At 40.1% G+C, this 15,566-nt stretch overlaps 1 protein-coding gene across 1 annotated transcript in view; it reads left to right on the forward strand.

Moving 5' to 3' along the window:
* The window catches only part of nav3 (neuron navigator 3), an 84,096-nt gene extending 68,730 nt beyond the window's left edge, over positions 1-15,366 (forward strand). The window contains 13 exon segments of the mRNA XM_062443303.1: positions 2,214-2,380; positions 4,269-4,422; positions 6,706-6,892; positions 9,317-9,414; positions 9,502-9,597; positions 10,341-10,509; positions 10,739-10,974; positions 11,552-11,706; positions 11,876-11,947; positions 12,533-12,729; positions 13,006-13,124; positions 13,745-13,948; positions 15,008-15,366. Coding sequence (XP_062299287.1) covers positions 2,214-2,380; positions 4,269-4,422; positions 6,706-6,892; positions 9,317-9,414; positions 9,502-9,597; positions 10,341-10,509; positions 10,739-10,974; positions 11,552-11,706; positions 11,876-11,947; positions 12,533-12,729; positions 13,006-13,124; positions 13,745-13,948; positions 15,008-15,127 — 1,974 coding nt within the window. The 3' untranslated portion in view covers positions 15,128-15,366.
* Positions 15,367-15,566: the final 200 nt, after the last annotated feature.

Genomic DNA, 15,566 nt, shown 5'->3' on the forward strand with positions numbered 1-15,566 from the left:
CCTTGATTAAGACTCCAGTTTCTCCAGTTTGCTTCTGTGTAATTGATATCTTGACTTCTAGCCTCCCTGTGGAGAGAAAAAACTGCACACACACACAGATTCATTATTCCACACACACAACTCTAATACCAAGTGTGCTCCTCATGCATGTTAGAGTATGAATACATAACATCATTTTGGATAACTTATCATCACATTTTGTTGGTAAAACTAAAGAGAAATTCCATCTATTCTTTTTCCATCCTGCTGTAAAACATTTATTATATTTACTGAAACATTAAATGAATGTACTGTATTTGTGTATTCTGCTAAACATGATTATACATCTTTTTTCATACTGGTTTCATGCAGCATCATGGTCTACGTGCTTGTTTAGTCTTTAGTAGTAGCTTTATTGTCATTATAATGAGGGCCAGATAACAATATTTAACGAAATTTAAATAGCAATCCCTGAGGACAATTAAAAACAATTTAAGACATAAAAAACCATAAGAAGCATAATTATACAGTATGGTGCCACATACTGTATAATTATGCTTCATTCACATGCACACTATAACTGTAACTGAACAAAACTACCATATGAAAAGTGTTTGTTTTTTTAGCATGGGGTCCAAATCATACTTTTACCTTATTTAATCCTAATTCCAATTTTAACACCAGTAAATTGTATCAACTTGTTTTACCCTCACTCCAAATATATATTTCTCCATCATGCTACAATTCATCTTTGACAGAAAACATCACTGCTAAAGCCTGACCAATATATCGGTCAGCCATTATTATTGGCCGATATCGGCCTATCACAGATATATCAGTATCAGCCGATATGTACCAATATATTTTAGTTTTTAACTTCATGTTGGCAGTATTTTCTGTGTGTTTGATCCTTCTTCTTAACTCAAGTTATAAACTTATATTTTATAGGTTAATATAAGGGCCCGACCAATACTGGATTCTTGGGGCCGATACTGATAGCGATATTAGGGAGTAAAAAAATTCTGATAGCGATATTCTGGCCGATAATCTTAAAGATACAGAATATGTGTATAAAATGCACATTTTTTGCAATGTGGTTATCAAACACTTGTGATTAAGATATGTGATGGAGGCTGTGATATTATACAGTTTAACTATAAACACAGTACACTGAAACAGTGAACTACACTGGGAATTTAATCATTATAAATTCCTATAAATAGTAATAATACATACAACGAAAAGATACGTGTGTATAAAACTTGAATGAAGAGAAAGGATCAAATGCTACCTATATAACTTATATTTTTGAAATTGATGCATATTGATCAACATATATGCCATTACCAGAATATGTCACCAGCTCGGGAAACTACTTTTTAAAACGATTTACAATTAAAACACTTGAAAGTTTTTTGTTGCCATTTGGAACACGACCACTTAACGTTGATGAGCAGCTGCTGAAAGTCTCACATTAAGTTTAACAACTCATAATGTGCTTCCCTATCATGCGAGCAAGCATCCATCACATAACAGGAAGATGAACAGGATGCTCTGAATGTAATCATAATACCAATCACAGTCGTTATCATCATCCTCGCAGCAGCAATAACTGTATTTGCTTAAAGCAGAGTGCTCATTAAAACACTTGAGCAGCCAATAGCTTTTCTCTCAGCAGAGAGTTTGTGTGTGTGTGTGTGTGTGTTTGTGTGTGTTTGTGTGTTGGTGTGGCTTAACGCTGGGTGTGTTCTGCATCTTCAGGTGGCTGATTCCATCCCGGCTCAGGTCAGTGGCTCCCAGAGTGTCTTCTGTATGTGTGCAGTGGTTATTCCCCCATCCTCCCTTCCTCCGTATTTCCTCCTTTTTTCCCCCACCTCTCAGAGCAACCTCTCCTTTACCTTTTCTGGAAACGTCGGCATGGATACAGCAACCCCTTCATTCCTCCCTCCTCCTCTTCCCTTGCTCATTTTGACTGCTTGTTCAACCCTAATTTGTAGGGCCATTAAAAAGCCTGATCTACAAATCCTCCCTCCGTCATATCCATCTGTACTTACAGCCTTGCTTTTTGCCTTCCTCTTTACCTAAACCAGACAGTGACCATTGCTTGGAAACAGCAAGGAGTGATTTCCTGATCTGGCAGGATGTGATGTCGCCAAACATTTTATCTCTGATGTAATCGGGAAGACTGTATTGATTGTCTTCGCCTCTGTGTATTTGTGTTTTTTGTCTTGCAGTTACGCAGCTCCTTCAAGCAGGCCTTCAGCAAGAAGAAGACCAAATCTCAATCGGCCCACGACGAGATGGAGGAGATGACCGACTCGCTGCCTTCCTCGCCCAAGCTGCAGCACGACAACAGGCAGGGCAGCATCGCCACGCTGCACTCATCACCCTCCACCACCGAGTGAGTTACTACACACACAAACACACATGAATCTGCTCAGGTCATTCTCATCTTTCTGTGAATATTTAACTCACACAAGGGTCAATGACATATTTTTGTGTCCATGTGGTTTAGTCAAATTTAAAAGGGTTAAAATTTTAAAATAAATGTATGAATAACTTGCACACATTCTTTTTTGTGGACCCAGCATACATCTTCTGCTTTTAATCCACTTGGAGAGAATATATTAGAGGGTTATGGCAAAAATGTCTAAGTGGTGTAACCATAAAAACTTAGACAACTAACAACTAGTTTGGCATGAGCTTACATTATAACTTTTTAAATTAAATAAAGGTAATTGAATACAGTTGTTCTAAATATAAAATCTGGGGAATCATGTCTATCAGGAACAATTTCATTCTGTTTAGGGTCAAATTTGACCCATTTTTACATTTGAGAGCTGTAAAAGCACCATATACACATTTATTTTACCCTAACTTGCATCTTTTTAAAATATATATGCAGCTTATACACATTTTTATATATTTAATTGACAAATTTGACTTGTGTTTATTAAAAAATACAAAGCATTCAAACATCACATTCTATAAAATGTTCTCCTGGACCATAAAATAGTGATTGTGAATGTCTTTTTAATCAAACAGAAGGATTCATTAACATTGATGATTAATGTGAGTTGCTGTATAGATGACTCATGAGTCAGAAATATAAGTCAAAACTATTTTTTAAGATATTTTTGAATTGCTCATCTTGCCAACCCTTATTTGTAACTGACCTATATATGCATCAAATTCCTTCTGTAAGTCACTATTTGTTTTTTTTTCTTCACATATGTCTGTAAATCCTCACCTCACTTTTTCTTTAATCTCTCTTCCGGCCTCCCCGTTCATCCTTTTTCTTTAACGTCTCTCCGCCTGCTGTAGCAAGTGCTTTTGTGATAGCAAGTCCTCCCCCATTTGGACGCCAAAGAAAAAGCAAAACGGTCATGTGGTCTACAAGCACAGATCTCGGTAACAGGCACCTGGCATGCTCCGAGGGAGTGTGTAGTGTGTAGTGGGGGGTGTGTTGGTGTGACTTTCTCCTGCATTTTAATGCCTTAAAAAAAAAAAAAACCTGGCATGTCAGAGGTGATGGATCGTCACCGGCACATACAAACTAAACCAGGACCCGTTCTCAGTTTTATGAAAATGATCACTATAGGCTGAATAAAGGGTGACAAGGACAAGCAGTAATCATTCTCTCAGTCTTGCCAGAGCAAATTGTGGCTGTGCGTCACTGCAGAAGGGACAGGAAGTAGCCATTTGAAGCATGTGAGTACATTCTGTGCACATCTGCTGTGCTGTGTGGCACCTGCTTAGAATCTGACTTGGTTTTGTCAGAAGAAAAGCATGTGGATTTTTTTTATTTAAGATGACACAGTGAACTACATAAGTGTGACACATTCCTGTTGTGTTATGACTTAAGTTACTGTTTTAAATATCTGCCTGCTGTTGATGGAAATAGTTGAATCTCTGCTGTAATGATGCACCTACTGAAGATCCCACACTACACATGCTCTTTAGATATGCAAATCCAACCATAACTGCAACATGTGTTTGACTTACAGTATCAGAGTTGCTGAAAAAAATAGTTTACTTATGGAGTAGTGTAAATGGGAAGGATTCGCTGTCCCAAGCGCCCCGCTACCTCAAATCAATACAGTACTATACAGCTTTCTTCACTGACTACAGCTTCCCTCTAAACTTCAGCTCTCTTGCTTCCTTTAATTGTGTATTTTTCGATCCAGATAAAGTGTGTGTGTGTGTTAATGTGTTTGGTATAACCCTCAAGATGACCCCCCTTCCTCCTCCTCCTCCTCCTCTTCCCCATGTGTAATCCCGGGTTGCAGGCTGTGTGAATGCACCGAGGCCGAGGCTGAAGTCATCCTGCAGCTGAAGAACGAGCTGAGAGAGAAGGAGCTCAAGCTGACAGACATCCGCTTGGAGGCGCTCAGCTCCGCCCATCACCTGGACCAGATCCGAGAGGCCATGAACCGCATGCAGGTGAGGTTGCGCTCGCCAGTTAAACGCAGGTCAGAGCTTGTGCTGGCTGACCTGCTGGCGTCTATTTATGTTTGACATTCAGGTCAAACTGGAGCAGCATGCAGGATTGACCATTTGTTAGAGGAACATGTGGTGTGAATGTGAATGTGGCGGTCAAATCTAAATATCAAACTTAACTTCAGTTCTGTTTGCCAAACAAGATTCTGTCTCACTATTAGTTTCATACAGGAACTCTCTCTAGAGGCTCAGATAGAGGCATCTCAGGGAGAAAGAAACACTTTTGTTTGTCTTACAGTTGTTTTTTAGCCTAGACTCAAATAACACAACTTTATTCTGTGTGTCCAATTTATGATGTGTCAGCTACCAGAGCACAGTGTTGCTATATCTATACACAGCTTAGCTTATATGCAGGTTAGCCATTAAGTTGCACTTTAATACAGATACATATATTATAGAGAAATGATTTATGATTGTGTCCACAGTAACATGCAAACAAATGCAGCAATACGCCATCAAAGGCAGGGAAGAAGGCTGTAACCATTGCTCAGTTTAAAATATATAAATAAATGCCTTAAGCAGAAGAAAGTGCTGGTGCCAACAGAGAAAGCAAAATAACTGCTTCAACTTTGGAGATTTGACATGATGCTACGTTAGCCAATCAAATGAGTGCAAGCACACATTGTTTGTAGAATCCTGTGAACACTGTATTTCTACTGTTTGCCTCATGATACAATTGCTGCTTTGGTAATTTCTTGTTTTAAAACCCTTTTCTTATAGTATTATTAATATGAGTGTGAACAGAAACTTTGTATTTGTTTTAAAGAACATTCTACAGCACAGCTTTGGTCAATACATGATAATATAACACAAAAAACAATGAGTAATAGGATTCTAAAGCCTGCTAATTAGAGTTCCAGCTATTACAAAGCACATTGAACCAGCATGCTGTGTCAGCTAAAAATAAGCAATTAAGTGAGTTCGTCTTCTCAGTGCTGAATATACTCTAAAAGGTAAGCATGTTCCAAGTAGGCAGAGTGGAATTGTTTCCTTGTTAATGAAGCTGAATATAAATATACAAAGAAAAGTTTTCCTACTGCAAATAGATGTTTTTTTTTAACATTTTTTATTATTTTATTCCTATTGATGTAGTGCAATGAAAAGTCACCCATCAGTTCAAAGTATAACATTCAGAGCTGCTGCGTCATTTCATTCTTTAAAAGAAGCACACGTTCAAAAGAATATCGCCTATCACCATAAACGCCTCGGTTAAGTGGATCTTTGCGGATGTGGATTGCCTCGTCTGAATGAGCCTATAGTCTCCCTTCAGATCTGGGGATCATGTAAGGCTCCTTATCTGAGACTCGTCTTACACTACAAAGAGAGCCTTGAAGATCAAAAAGCCGCTTTACAGCTCATAATTCCAATAATACTGATGGAGAATAACACCAGTGGCTAGACTGAATGCAGGGAAATGACCGTTTGCTGTTGGAACGGACTGTGACCCAATGTTATCAGAGGCTTTGAATGCAGTTTCTATTAGTGTGTGTACCAGTGTGTGATTACCTATCTTATGCTGAATCACTCACAGCTTTAAGGAGCAGTTTTAAAGCTCTAATATCACTTAGTCTTTAATTCACACGAGATGTACTTGGTGAATAAAGCCGTAAAGTCTACATTCTAAATTACTTAATCAGTTACTTTAGTCATTTTTATGCAGTGGTTTGTGTTGCTTTGGCATATTTTTCTGCTGCTGCGTATTTTTCTGCTTCTTCAAGGTTTTATTAATAAAGGCTTAAACAGAATGATTAAAACAATTGCACAATTGTAAAGGGAAGTTTCAAATTTCTTAGGCTACTTTAACTTTGAATCCAATCATTTTGACCTTAAACACATTGTTTCAGGTCAAATTTCTACATTTTAAGGGAAATCTCAAGTACCATGATAATTTGAGTCCATTATATTCCTCTGTGGATGTAAAATGAAACCATTCCACAAAGTAAGATATGATATGATATGATACGATACGGTGGGAAAGTTCACAGTATTGCAGCAGCAAGTGTATAGCAAAAATAGAACAATTAATACTAAGTTATTACACAGGCAATAAAAACACAGTAGTAAAAAAAAATGTATCGTAAAAAACTGTACCATTATGTACAAGAGTAATATTGGTGTTGAATGGTAATATACCTGAGTTTGATATTGTTATTGCACAGTTGAACTGAAGTAATAGTTAAGTACAATTCCTTAATTTTAACTTCTAATCTTTTTCTCACTGAACAGAATGAGATCGAGACGCTGAAAGCGGAGAACGACCGCCTCAAGTCCAGCGGCAACGCCACGCCAACGGCCACGCCCATCAAGACGGCCCGGCCGCCATCCGAGACTTCCAGCACATCCTCGTCCTCCTCGCGTCAGTCCCTGGGGCTGTCGCTCAATAACCTCAACATCACAGACACCATCATGTCAGGTCAGTTGAGTGTCAGAGCTGGTGTCCACGCCGTGTCGATCTCAAGTGTCAAATTGGTGTAAATCAGTGTTAACGGCCCGCAGTCTGTTCTGAGCAGTGAGAGCAGTAACTGTGAGAGAGTGGAGCAAGTGAGTCCCCACAAACCAAAAATAATACAGCTCAGAATGCTTTCACTGGCCAATCAGGATTCGGTATTCAACAGAAGTGTGTAATAACCCCCCATAAACATTTTATAGTTTTTAGGAGGACAAGTTGTTTCTCTTTTTCTTACAAAGAGGTATATTCAGCCATTGAGAATTAAACTTCCAACCATGGCATTGTAAGTGCCATGTTCTTGTGTTGTGTTAAGCCGTAGGACACAGTTTATAGTCTGCAGTAACTCTCAGGGCAGGATTTTTTTTTTCTGTGGCATCGAGTTGGATTAGCTCCCTGCATACTTGCCTCAGTAAATGTGAGAGAATAGTGTTTGCAGAGAGAAATGATCCAGAAGAGCTGCGTGGAATGATGAAATAGCTCTCTACTGCGGACATGCCGAAAATCTCTCCAGGCCTGCTCCGTTTGAGGAGGGAAAGAGTTTGTCCCTCTCACTCCTCCTATAATTAACATAGAAGGCGCAGCTCTCTCCCAGGACGCGGACCCTCGTTAATTGACGGAGGGATGAGCTGAGAGCAGTGACGCGTGGGAAGACGAGTGGGCCAACGGGCCGTTATCACCCCAACACAGAGCCCTCAGCGAAGGGAATCCAAATGACGAATACAAAGTACCCCCCCCCCCCCCTCCCACTTCTCTTTCCAAAATGGAGAATGGGGAAAAAGAGAATGAGGAGAGACGTAGGATGGGAGTTAGTGGTGGTGTAGCAGAGACTTGTTGCCAAAAGTTAAAGGTGGCGTCAAACTTGCCCAAAGCAGAAACATAGCCGCAAAAAATTGAAATATAGTGAGTGTTGCTGCTGTCATCTATTGTATTAGTTGTCTCTAATAGTTATAAACGGATAAAAAATGGCTACCAAAGGAAGCTGAAATCGAATGTTCACCATGTGTCCAGCAAACAGCAGACAGATAAAGGTAGTGACTAGCTGGTGAACACAGTAAAAAACTTATTATATCTATCAGGTGGCGAGAAACACAACTCCAAATGAATGCTAATGTTGCTTCATGTCTACTGGATATGGATACAAGCAACAGTTTGCTAACACATTTACCTAAAATGGTGATATGACAGTATGTCAGTGTTGTGTTCACGGCTTTTCTCTGCTGCCCTCTGGTGGACAAAAACATGTTATTGCAAGTTTAAATTTAAAAAAACTTAAAGTTGGTAAGATAGAGAGAACTACAATTTAGAGAAGAAGACTGTAAGTGGCTGTGGTAAAGTTGAAAATTTGGACACTATTTGACTGGTCACAAAGGTCAAAAAGGTAGAAGTCCTTAAAAGGACCCGACTATTAAGACTTGTATGTCTTAATACGCTATGATTGCTCTCCCCTACAAAAATACCCAGACTGCATTGCGACGTAAACAACAATGGCGACATATGAGTCAAATCATTTTTTCCAATTTTATAAAAAAACAAGACTTTATATCACATTGGTTTAGTTGATGCCAACATTTTGATAGTCTGGGTTCCTTTCAAATTCAACAAGTTGAGCCTGAGTCTTTCATCAGTTGAGAGAGATGACCATGAAATGTTGGCACAGCGATGGAAACAATAAACTGGGAGTAGATGCTTTTCTATAAGACTCTAGTCTATAGACCAGATGTTTATGATTGGCACAGCGACACACTATCACTGTGCTTTATTATGCTTACTCAAGACTTGAGTTTCCCAAGTTTTGCGATATTCGAGAACTGACAGCCAGAGAAACAGCTCTGTCAGCAGCTGGCCTTGAGAGTCTGTGACTGACAGTAAAGAAGGGCTTCATATAAATGTGTTTGCGCTGATGGTTAAAATATACTCTATGGTCATCAAGTCATTTATTTCTTGTCCTGTCTTTTTCTCTTGGTTACTTAGTTGTTTTTTTAGATTAACTAATACAAACAAAAGTCAGAAAGCACAGCAATTGTTTGTATCATATAGACAACCAGTCACAAACGAGCTAGTAAACTGTTCAGCAAATACCTCAAATGAACCTCTTCCTGTTCAATTGACTTTTTCTTCTGTGTATAAAAATTCTCTCTCATATTGAACAATCTTTCATTTCCTCACATAGTTGTTCTTACATTTTCGTTCCTTGCACTCACTCGCTCTGTATGAGAACATTGATTAAATGTGAAAGTAATTATCACATGAAAGAAACTCATTAGCTATCTTTTACTGTAGTCTACTGTTTGTCCATTTCCAGCTTATGAGTATTCGCCAGCAGGCAGAGAGAAAGTTTGTTTGTAATGAATCAAACCTCTGAATGATTAAAGTTGGTTTTGTTTTTAGATATTCTGCTAGACGACAGCTACGAGGGCAACCTGCGCAAAGAAGGCCGGAGTGTGCGGATAGTGGTCACCATCAACAGCGGGCTCAGAACCACCAAGGTTAGTGGATGATGAGTTCAGGTTATTTTGTCTTGTTTTATCTTTATTTATTCTGACTCCTGGGTTTTGATTGATTTAACTTTGCAGGGAACACAAAGCCAGCAATACCTGATTGGCTCTATAGGTGTGAGTGGGAAAACCAAGTGGGACGTCCTGGATGGGGTCATCAGACGCCTCTTCAAGGTAAGCAGACTGTAGCTGGTTGATGTAGGTCAGTCATGGTAAATGGTAAATGGACTGTACTTATATAGCACTTTTCTAGTCTTTCAACCCCTTAAAGCACTTTTACACTACAAGTCACATTAACCCATTCACACACACATTCATACACTGTTGGCACAGCTATCGGGAGCAATTTGGGGTTAGGTATCTTGCCGAAGGACACATCAGCATGTGGACCCGAGGAGCCAGGAATCATAGCAAGGCTCTTTCGATTAGTGGATGACCGCCCTACCTTCTGAGCCACAGCTGCTTATTCAGGCACAAAATAGATTTTTTTCCACAGCAGATATTTGACTCGTCTTAGCAGTAACATCACAGGTGTAACAATGACTCTGTTGCATTTAGATTTGTCAATAAACTACGCCATTGAGCCAGCATGTACAACACCACAGCCGAGGAACTGGCTCATCTAAATGCAATGTTAGTGTGAAACTTAAATGTAATAAACGACATCTTTGGTTTAATTTGTTGAAACGTCTGCCATGAGAAATGTTCATGTCATTGTTGTTGAATCGTGAGTACACCTATCATGTTCAGCTACTTTGTTGATAAGGGGTCATTCTAAAAATGTGCAAAGCTGCATCATTCCTGAATCTACATACACAGACACACAGTCTATTTAAAAGTATGTTGGACCATAGAATAGCATCACATCTTTACATCTAAGCACGTCTAACTCCCTCCCTCCCCTCCCGGTCCTGCAGGAGTATGTGTTTAGGGTGGATCCTCTGACCAGCCTTGGTCTGAGCTCAGACAGCATAGTCTGTTACAAAATGGGCGACGTGGTTCGCTCCCACGCCTCCGAAGTGCCTGAGCTGTTGCCGTGCGGCTACCTGGTGGGCGACAACAACGTCATCAAGGTCAACCTCAAAGGTACGACAGCGAGGAGACAGAGTTTCTATTTCAGGATTAGAGCTGATGTAGAAACCTGGTTTAGATCTTTAAGATAACAGTTTGGGACTGTGAGATATATGAATGTGTAGTAGAGTATGCAGTAAGTGGTTTATTGAATGCTTGTTTGTAAGGACACCAACTGGTCTTGAAATATTCACATTTACATTTTTACATCTACTTTCCTCCACCTCTTCCTTCCTCATCCTAGGTTTGAGGGAGAACAGCATTGACAACCTGGTGTTCGACACGCTCATTCCAAAGCCCATCATCCAGCGGTACCTCAACCTGTTGATGGAGCACCGTCGCATCATCCTCTCAGGACCCAGCGGCACCGGCAAGTCCTTCATGGCCGCCAAGCTGGCCGAGTTCATCATCTCCCAAATGGGACAGAGGGTGACGGAGCACAACCTGGCCAGCTTCAACGTGGACCAGAATTCCAGCAAGGTAAGGAAGGAGCGTTCGGGAGTGGGAGCCATTTCCTCCTTTATCTTCAATTCATGATGTATGCATGTAGCTGGATACATTTTTTCTTTCCTTGTGACAAATGAAGGGAAAAAGGTTTTTGTATATCACATGCAGACATTTCTTCAGATCTTCAAAGATGACAGGTCGCGTTTGCATTTTGGTCTTTTTTTCTGCTACTGTGTATGCAGAAATTGGAGTTCTCTTCTTATGCTGTACAGTTTTCCCTGTATGATTACTGAATGCTGGTACAAAATTGCAGTTCTAGAAAAAAGGCCTTGATTCTGAAGGACTGACTCTACAATCTGACATTTGCCTATCATGTTTCTGATCATCCATGAAGAAAAACATCCTAGCAATTAAATAACGGGCGCCAGAATGTGAAATTCATCACTGATCGCTGCTTTTTCATTTGTTTTTTCATTTTCAATTTTAATCATTACAGTTAAACTTAAATAAAAAAAGAAGCAGTCTCAGATTTGCACATTATTATTTATCAAACTTACATTTCAAGTCCTTTATCATCCGCATTACAAGCTGTTAATGCTTCCTTGTCCAGGACCTGCGTCAGTACCTGTCCAACCTGGCAGAGCAGTGTAACTCAGAGGAGACAGACACAGAGCTCCCCACTGTGGTCATCCTGGACAACCTGCACCATATTGGCTCCCTCAGCGACATATTCAACGGCTTCCTCAACTGCAAGTACCACAAATGGTGAGTCAGGACTTTTACTCCCTTCCAAGCTTAAAGATTAGTACTCGCATTTGGAATTGTATTGTTATTTTTGGTGGGTAGTAGCTAAAACCGAGGCAGATATACATTAGAATCAAAGTCAATCGTGTAACTGAGTACTGATGGATCTTGTCATCTTTGTCTCCATTAGTCCTTATGTTATTGGGACCATGAACCAGGGTGTCTCCTCTTCTCCTAACCTTGAGCTACACCACAACTTCAGGTTTGTGACAGCACTGGAATGTCTCTTTGAACTCTAATACTTGATCTCAAAATATTGTGTAATTACTATAAGCTCTTTATATTGAGTTTAAAATATTCTTCTTGTAATATGTACAAGTGTTATCAGTTCCACAGAGAAAGCTCATTTAGGTTTATTTGCTTCGCATCATGTCACTTGTCTGATAATGTAATTCTAGCTCTCTGCATGTAATATCTCACAGATTGTAAACCATAAACTTTTTTTTTTCAGAGGGAGTGCTGTAATTAAATCTCTTGGATAATTATCCTTGTTAAATGAAAATGAATAGACAATAAGTGAGGATCATTTGTGTTTGGCTTGTTTGACTAGCTGATGATTTGGCAAATATAAAGTCATTAGTGAAAGCTTATCATGGGCCAGACATTAATTTAATGTGAATCATCACAGTGAAGTGAAATAAGCCAAAAACTCTTTATACTGAAACGGCACAAGTCACATCATCTTTAATATGAGCTGCTGTGATGATGAGACGTCTGATGGAGCGGTGAGTTGTTTTATTAGCTCCCGCTGCTCTAATTACACCATTGATCATCTGTCCTGTCGTAGGTGGGTGCTGTGCACCAACCACACTGAGCCGGTCAAAGGTTTCCTGGGTCGCTTCCTGCGGCGGAAGCTGATAGAGACGGAGATCAATAAGAACATGCGCAGCAATGACCTGATTAAGATCATTGACTGGATCCCCAAGACCTGGCAGCACCTCAACGGCTTCCTGGAGGCACACAGCTCGTCTGATGTCACCATTGGTCAGTATATCTCTCTCATTCACACACACACAAACGCACACACACGCACTCACTCACACAGAATACTGAAGCCTGTGCGGTGTACCCACTGTCTGTCTAACCACACTCATATTGACTCTTGCAATATTAGTGAATATTAGTGAATGATACATTCAGAGTCACTGAACCGCTTTTAATTGCTTGAATTAAAAGTTTAAGTGAGTGTGTGATGCTCACAGTTTATCATCCATCTTCCAACCACCAAACACTCATCATCTGGGCTCTTGATCCCTACAGGCCCCCGTCTCTTCCTGTCCTGTCCTATGGATGTAGAGGGCTCTCGGGTCTGGTTCACTGACCTGTGGAACTACTCCTTGGTGCCCTACCTGCTGGAGGCTGTCAGGGAAGGACTTCAGGTAAGATATAACACAGCCTTAAATAACATTAGATCTAATTCAACAGTCAAAGTAATTACAAAAAACATGGTTTTAAATCTGTGCTGTTATCAGTAGATATACTGTATGTACAGTTTTACTATAAGAAAGAAGGAACCAGAATCCTTGAATTATTTATCTTAGATGTTTTTCAAATTATTATATAATAACAGTAATGTAGTGTGTTAATGCAACAAAGTCTAAATAACCAAAATGTATGAATTTATAAAGTAAAAAAGGTCAACTTCAGGACAAAAATGATTACTATACTATACTTACTACTATAGCTGGATGGCACTCTGCTCTCCTTCTGCTGAGCCATTATTGCCACGCACCACTGTGTCTGCACGGCTGTTTAAATGTTACGAGACAAGTAATGAAACTGAGAAGATAATAAAATTCACCCTCTGATTTTTATTTCACTGCACACACTTCTTTTGCGATTCACAAGAAGCACATACAGTGTGTGATTAAAACTAGATTAGATCATCATAATTAGATTCATGAAAATACAGAGCAGTCTTTCAACACTATATGTCTCCATATAAGTTAAAACACTCACATAGGGTTTCTTCTTTACTCGTGTCTTCTTCCCTTTGCAGCTGTACGGCAAAAGAGCCGCATGGGAGGATCCGTCCAAGTGGGTGAACGACACGTATCCCTGGAACGCCGCCGCGCTCCAGCAGGAAGGCCAGTCGCTGCTCCAGCTGAGGCCGGAGGACGTTGGTTACGACGGCTACAGCTCGTCAAAGGAGGGAGCGTCGTCCAAGCAGGTGTCTCAGAGCGACACAGAGGGAGACCCGCTGGTAAGAAACACATCAAACACATGATTCTACATTTAAGACTTGAAAAGATGTAACAGAAGTGGATAACAGATTTTTGAAATAACCAAACACATACATTCATTTGAACTGTGACCTGAGGTTAATGTTTTAATTCAGTCATTCTAATATGTTTCTATATTCATGGTGCAATTTTAACAAATCAAGGCTGCTGGTTTCCATAGAAACCTCAAACAAGCGTTGCCATGGCTTTTGCCAAGTGAAAAATACAACAAATTAAGAAAGCTGTAGGAAGAGGAAGAAAGTAGCGAGGTGGTACCATCTTGCTGAATGCGCGCAGACACACACACACACACACTGGAAGGAGGGTGAACTTCTCAGGGAGAGTAGAGGGAGAGAGGGAGAGAATTAATTTCCATTTGTTGGGTTATTGCAACCCAGGAGGAATTAAAGGTTAGTCATCCAAAAACGACTGACTTAATTTCGCAAGTGTGTGTGTGTGTGTGTGTGTGTGTGTGTGTGTGTGTGTGTGTGTGTGTGTGCGTGCGTGTGCGTGTGCGTGCCCAGGCGTGCCCAGCATAGGCTCATTGTAGGAACACTTGAAGCAATGTGCCAGATTGCAGCAGCACCTCTGCATTATTTAGACCATTAGCTCTGTCACACAGATGAGACTTCGTGCAGTTTTGTTGTGAAGACTCGCAGCAACATTTTAAAAGTGTATTTCATCACATGTAAAATATAGAAAGCAAAGTTTGCGAATCATCAGACTTAAGTGTTTTTAAGCCACTCCTCATAGCATTTCTCACACATGAGTATTTCTATAAGATATTAGTCTCAATCTGTGGTTTACAACCTTTTTGGCAGATGACCCCTCAAAAAGAAGCAGCGTCTACAAAACTGTGTTTTCTTAACGGTTTCACTTGAATAAGCCTGGAGATGAAAAGTTTTTTCATTCTAACCATATATAAAAATACATCTAACTACAATTTTTACTCATGTCTAGACCAAATAAACCAAAAAAAACCCCCACATCATCCACATCCTCAATCTCTCTTATTAAAGTGTGTTTTGTGGCGTTTGCAGATGAACATGCTTCTAAGGCTGCAGGAAGCTGCTAACTACTCCAGCACGCAGAGCTGCGACAGCGACAGCACCAGTCACCATGACGACCAGCTGGACTCCTCGCTGGAGTCTGCGTTGTGAGACCAAGAAGCTTCGCCGGGAGACATCACATCCTTGAAACCCTGAAACCGGGAGACCACGGGAACCTTTGAACCTCCATCACTACCAGACACCCCCACAGTGCACGGATGTAATGATATATGAAAAGTTTTATTATCCAAAAATGATACAACACCACCACCCCCCCATGAGAAAGAAAACACATATTTTTACATAAGAATGGTGCAATATTAGATCAAATTATCATGTTTTAAAGGGCAGTAGCCAACGAGCATCCTAACCAATCATACAAGTTAGACGGTTCTATTTTACAGACCTCAGACAGTGAATTTAGCTCATTTTTTTAACGTGTGTATAACATTTTAGGATGTAACTTTTCATATATGTGTAGGTGGGGCGTGTCTGATAAGGGACAGTAGTTCCTCTGAAGTTGACTTCTAAAGAGTAATCACATTAGTGC

Source organism: Scomber scombrus, chromosome 22 (genome assembly GCF_963691925.1).
Source record: "Scomber scombrus chromosome 22, fScoSco1.1, whole genome shotgun sequence".
In the NCBI taxonomy this organism is placed as follows: domain Eukaryota; kingdom Metazoa; phylum Chordata; class Actinopteri; order Scombriformes; family Scombridae; genus Scomber; species Scomber scombrus.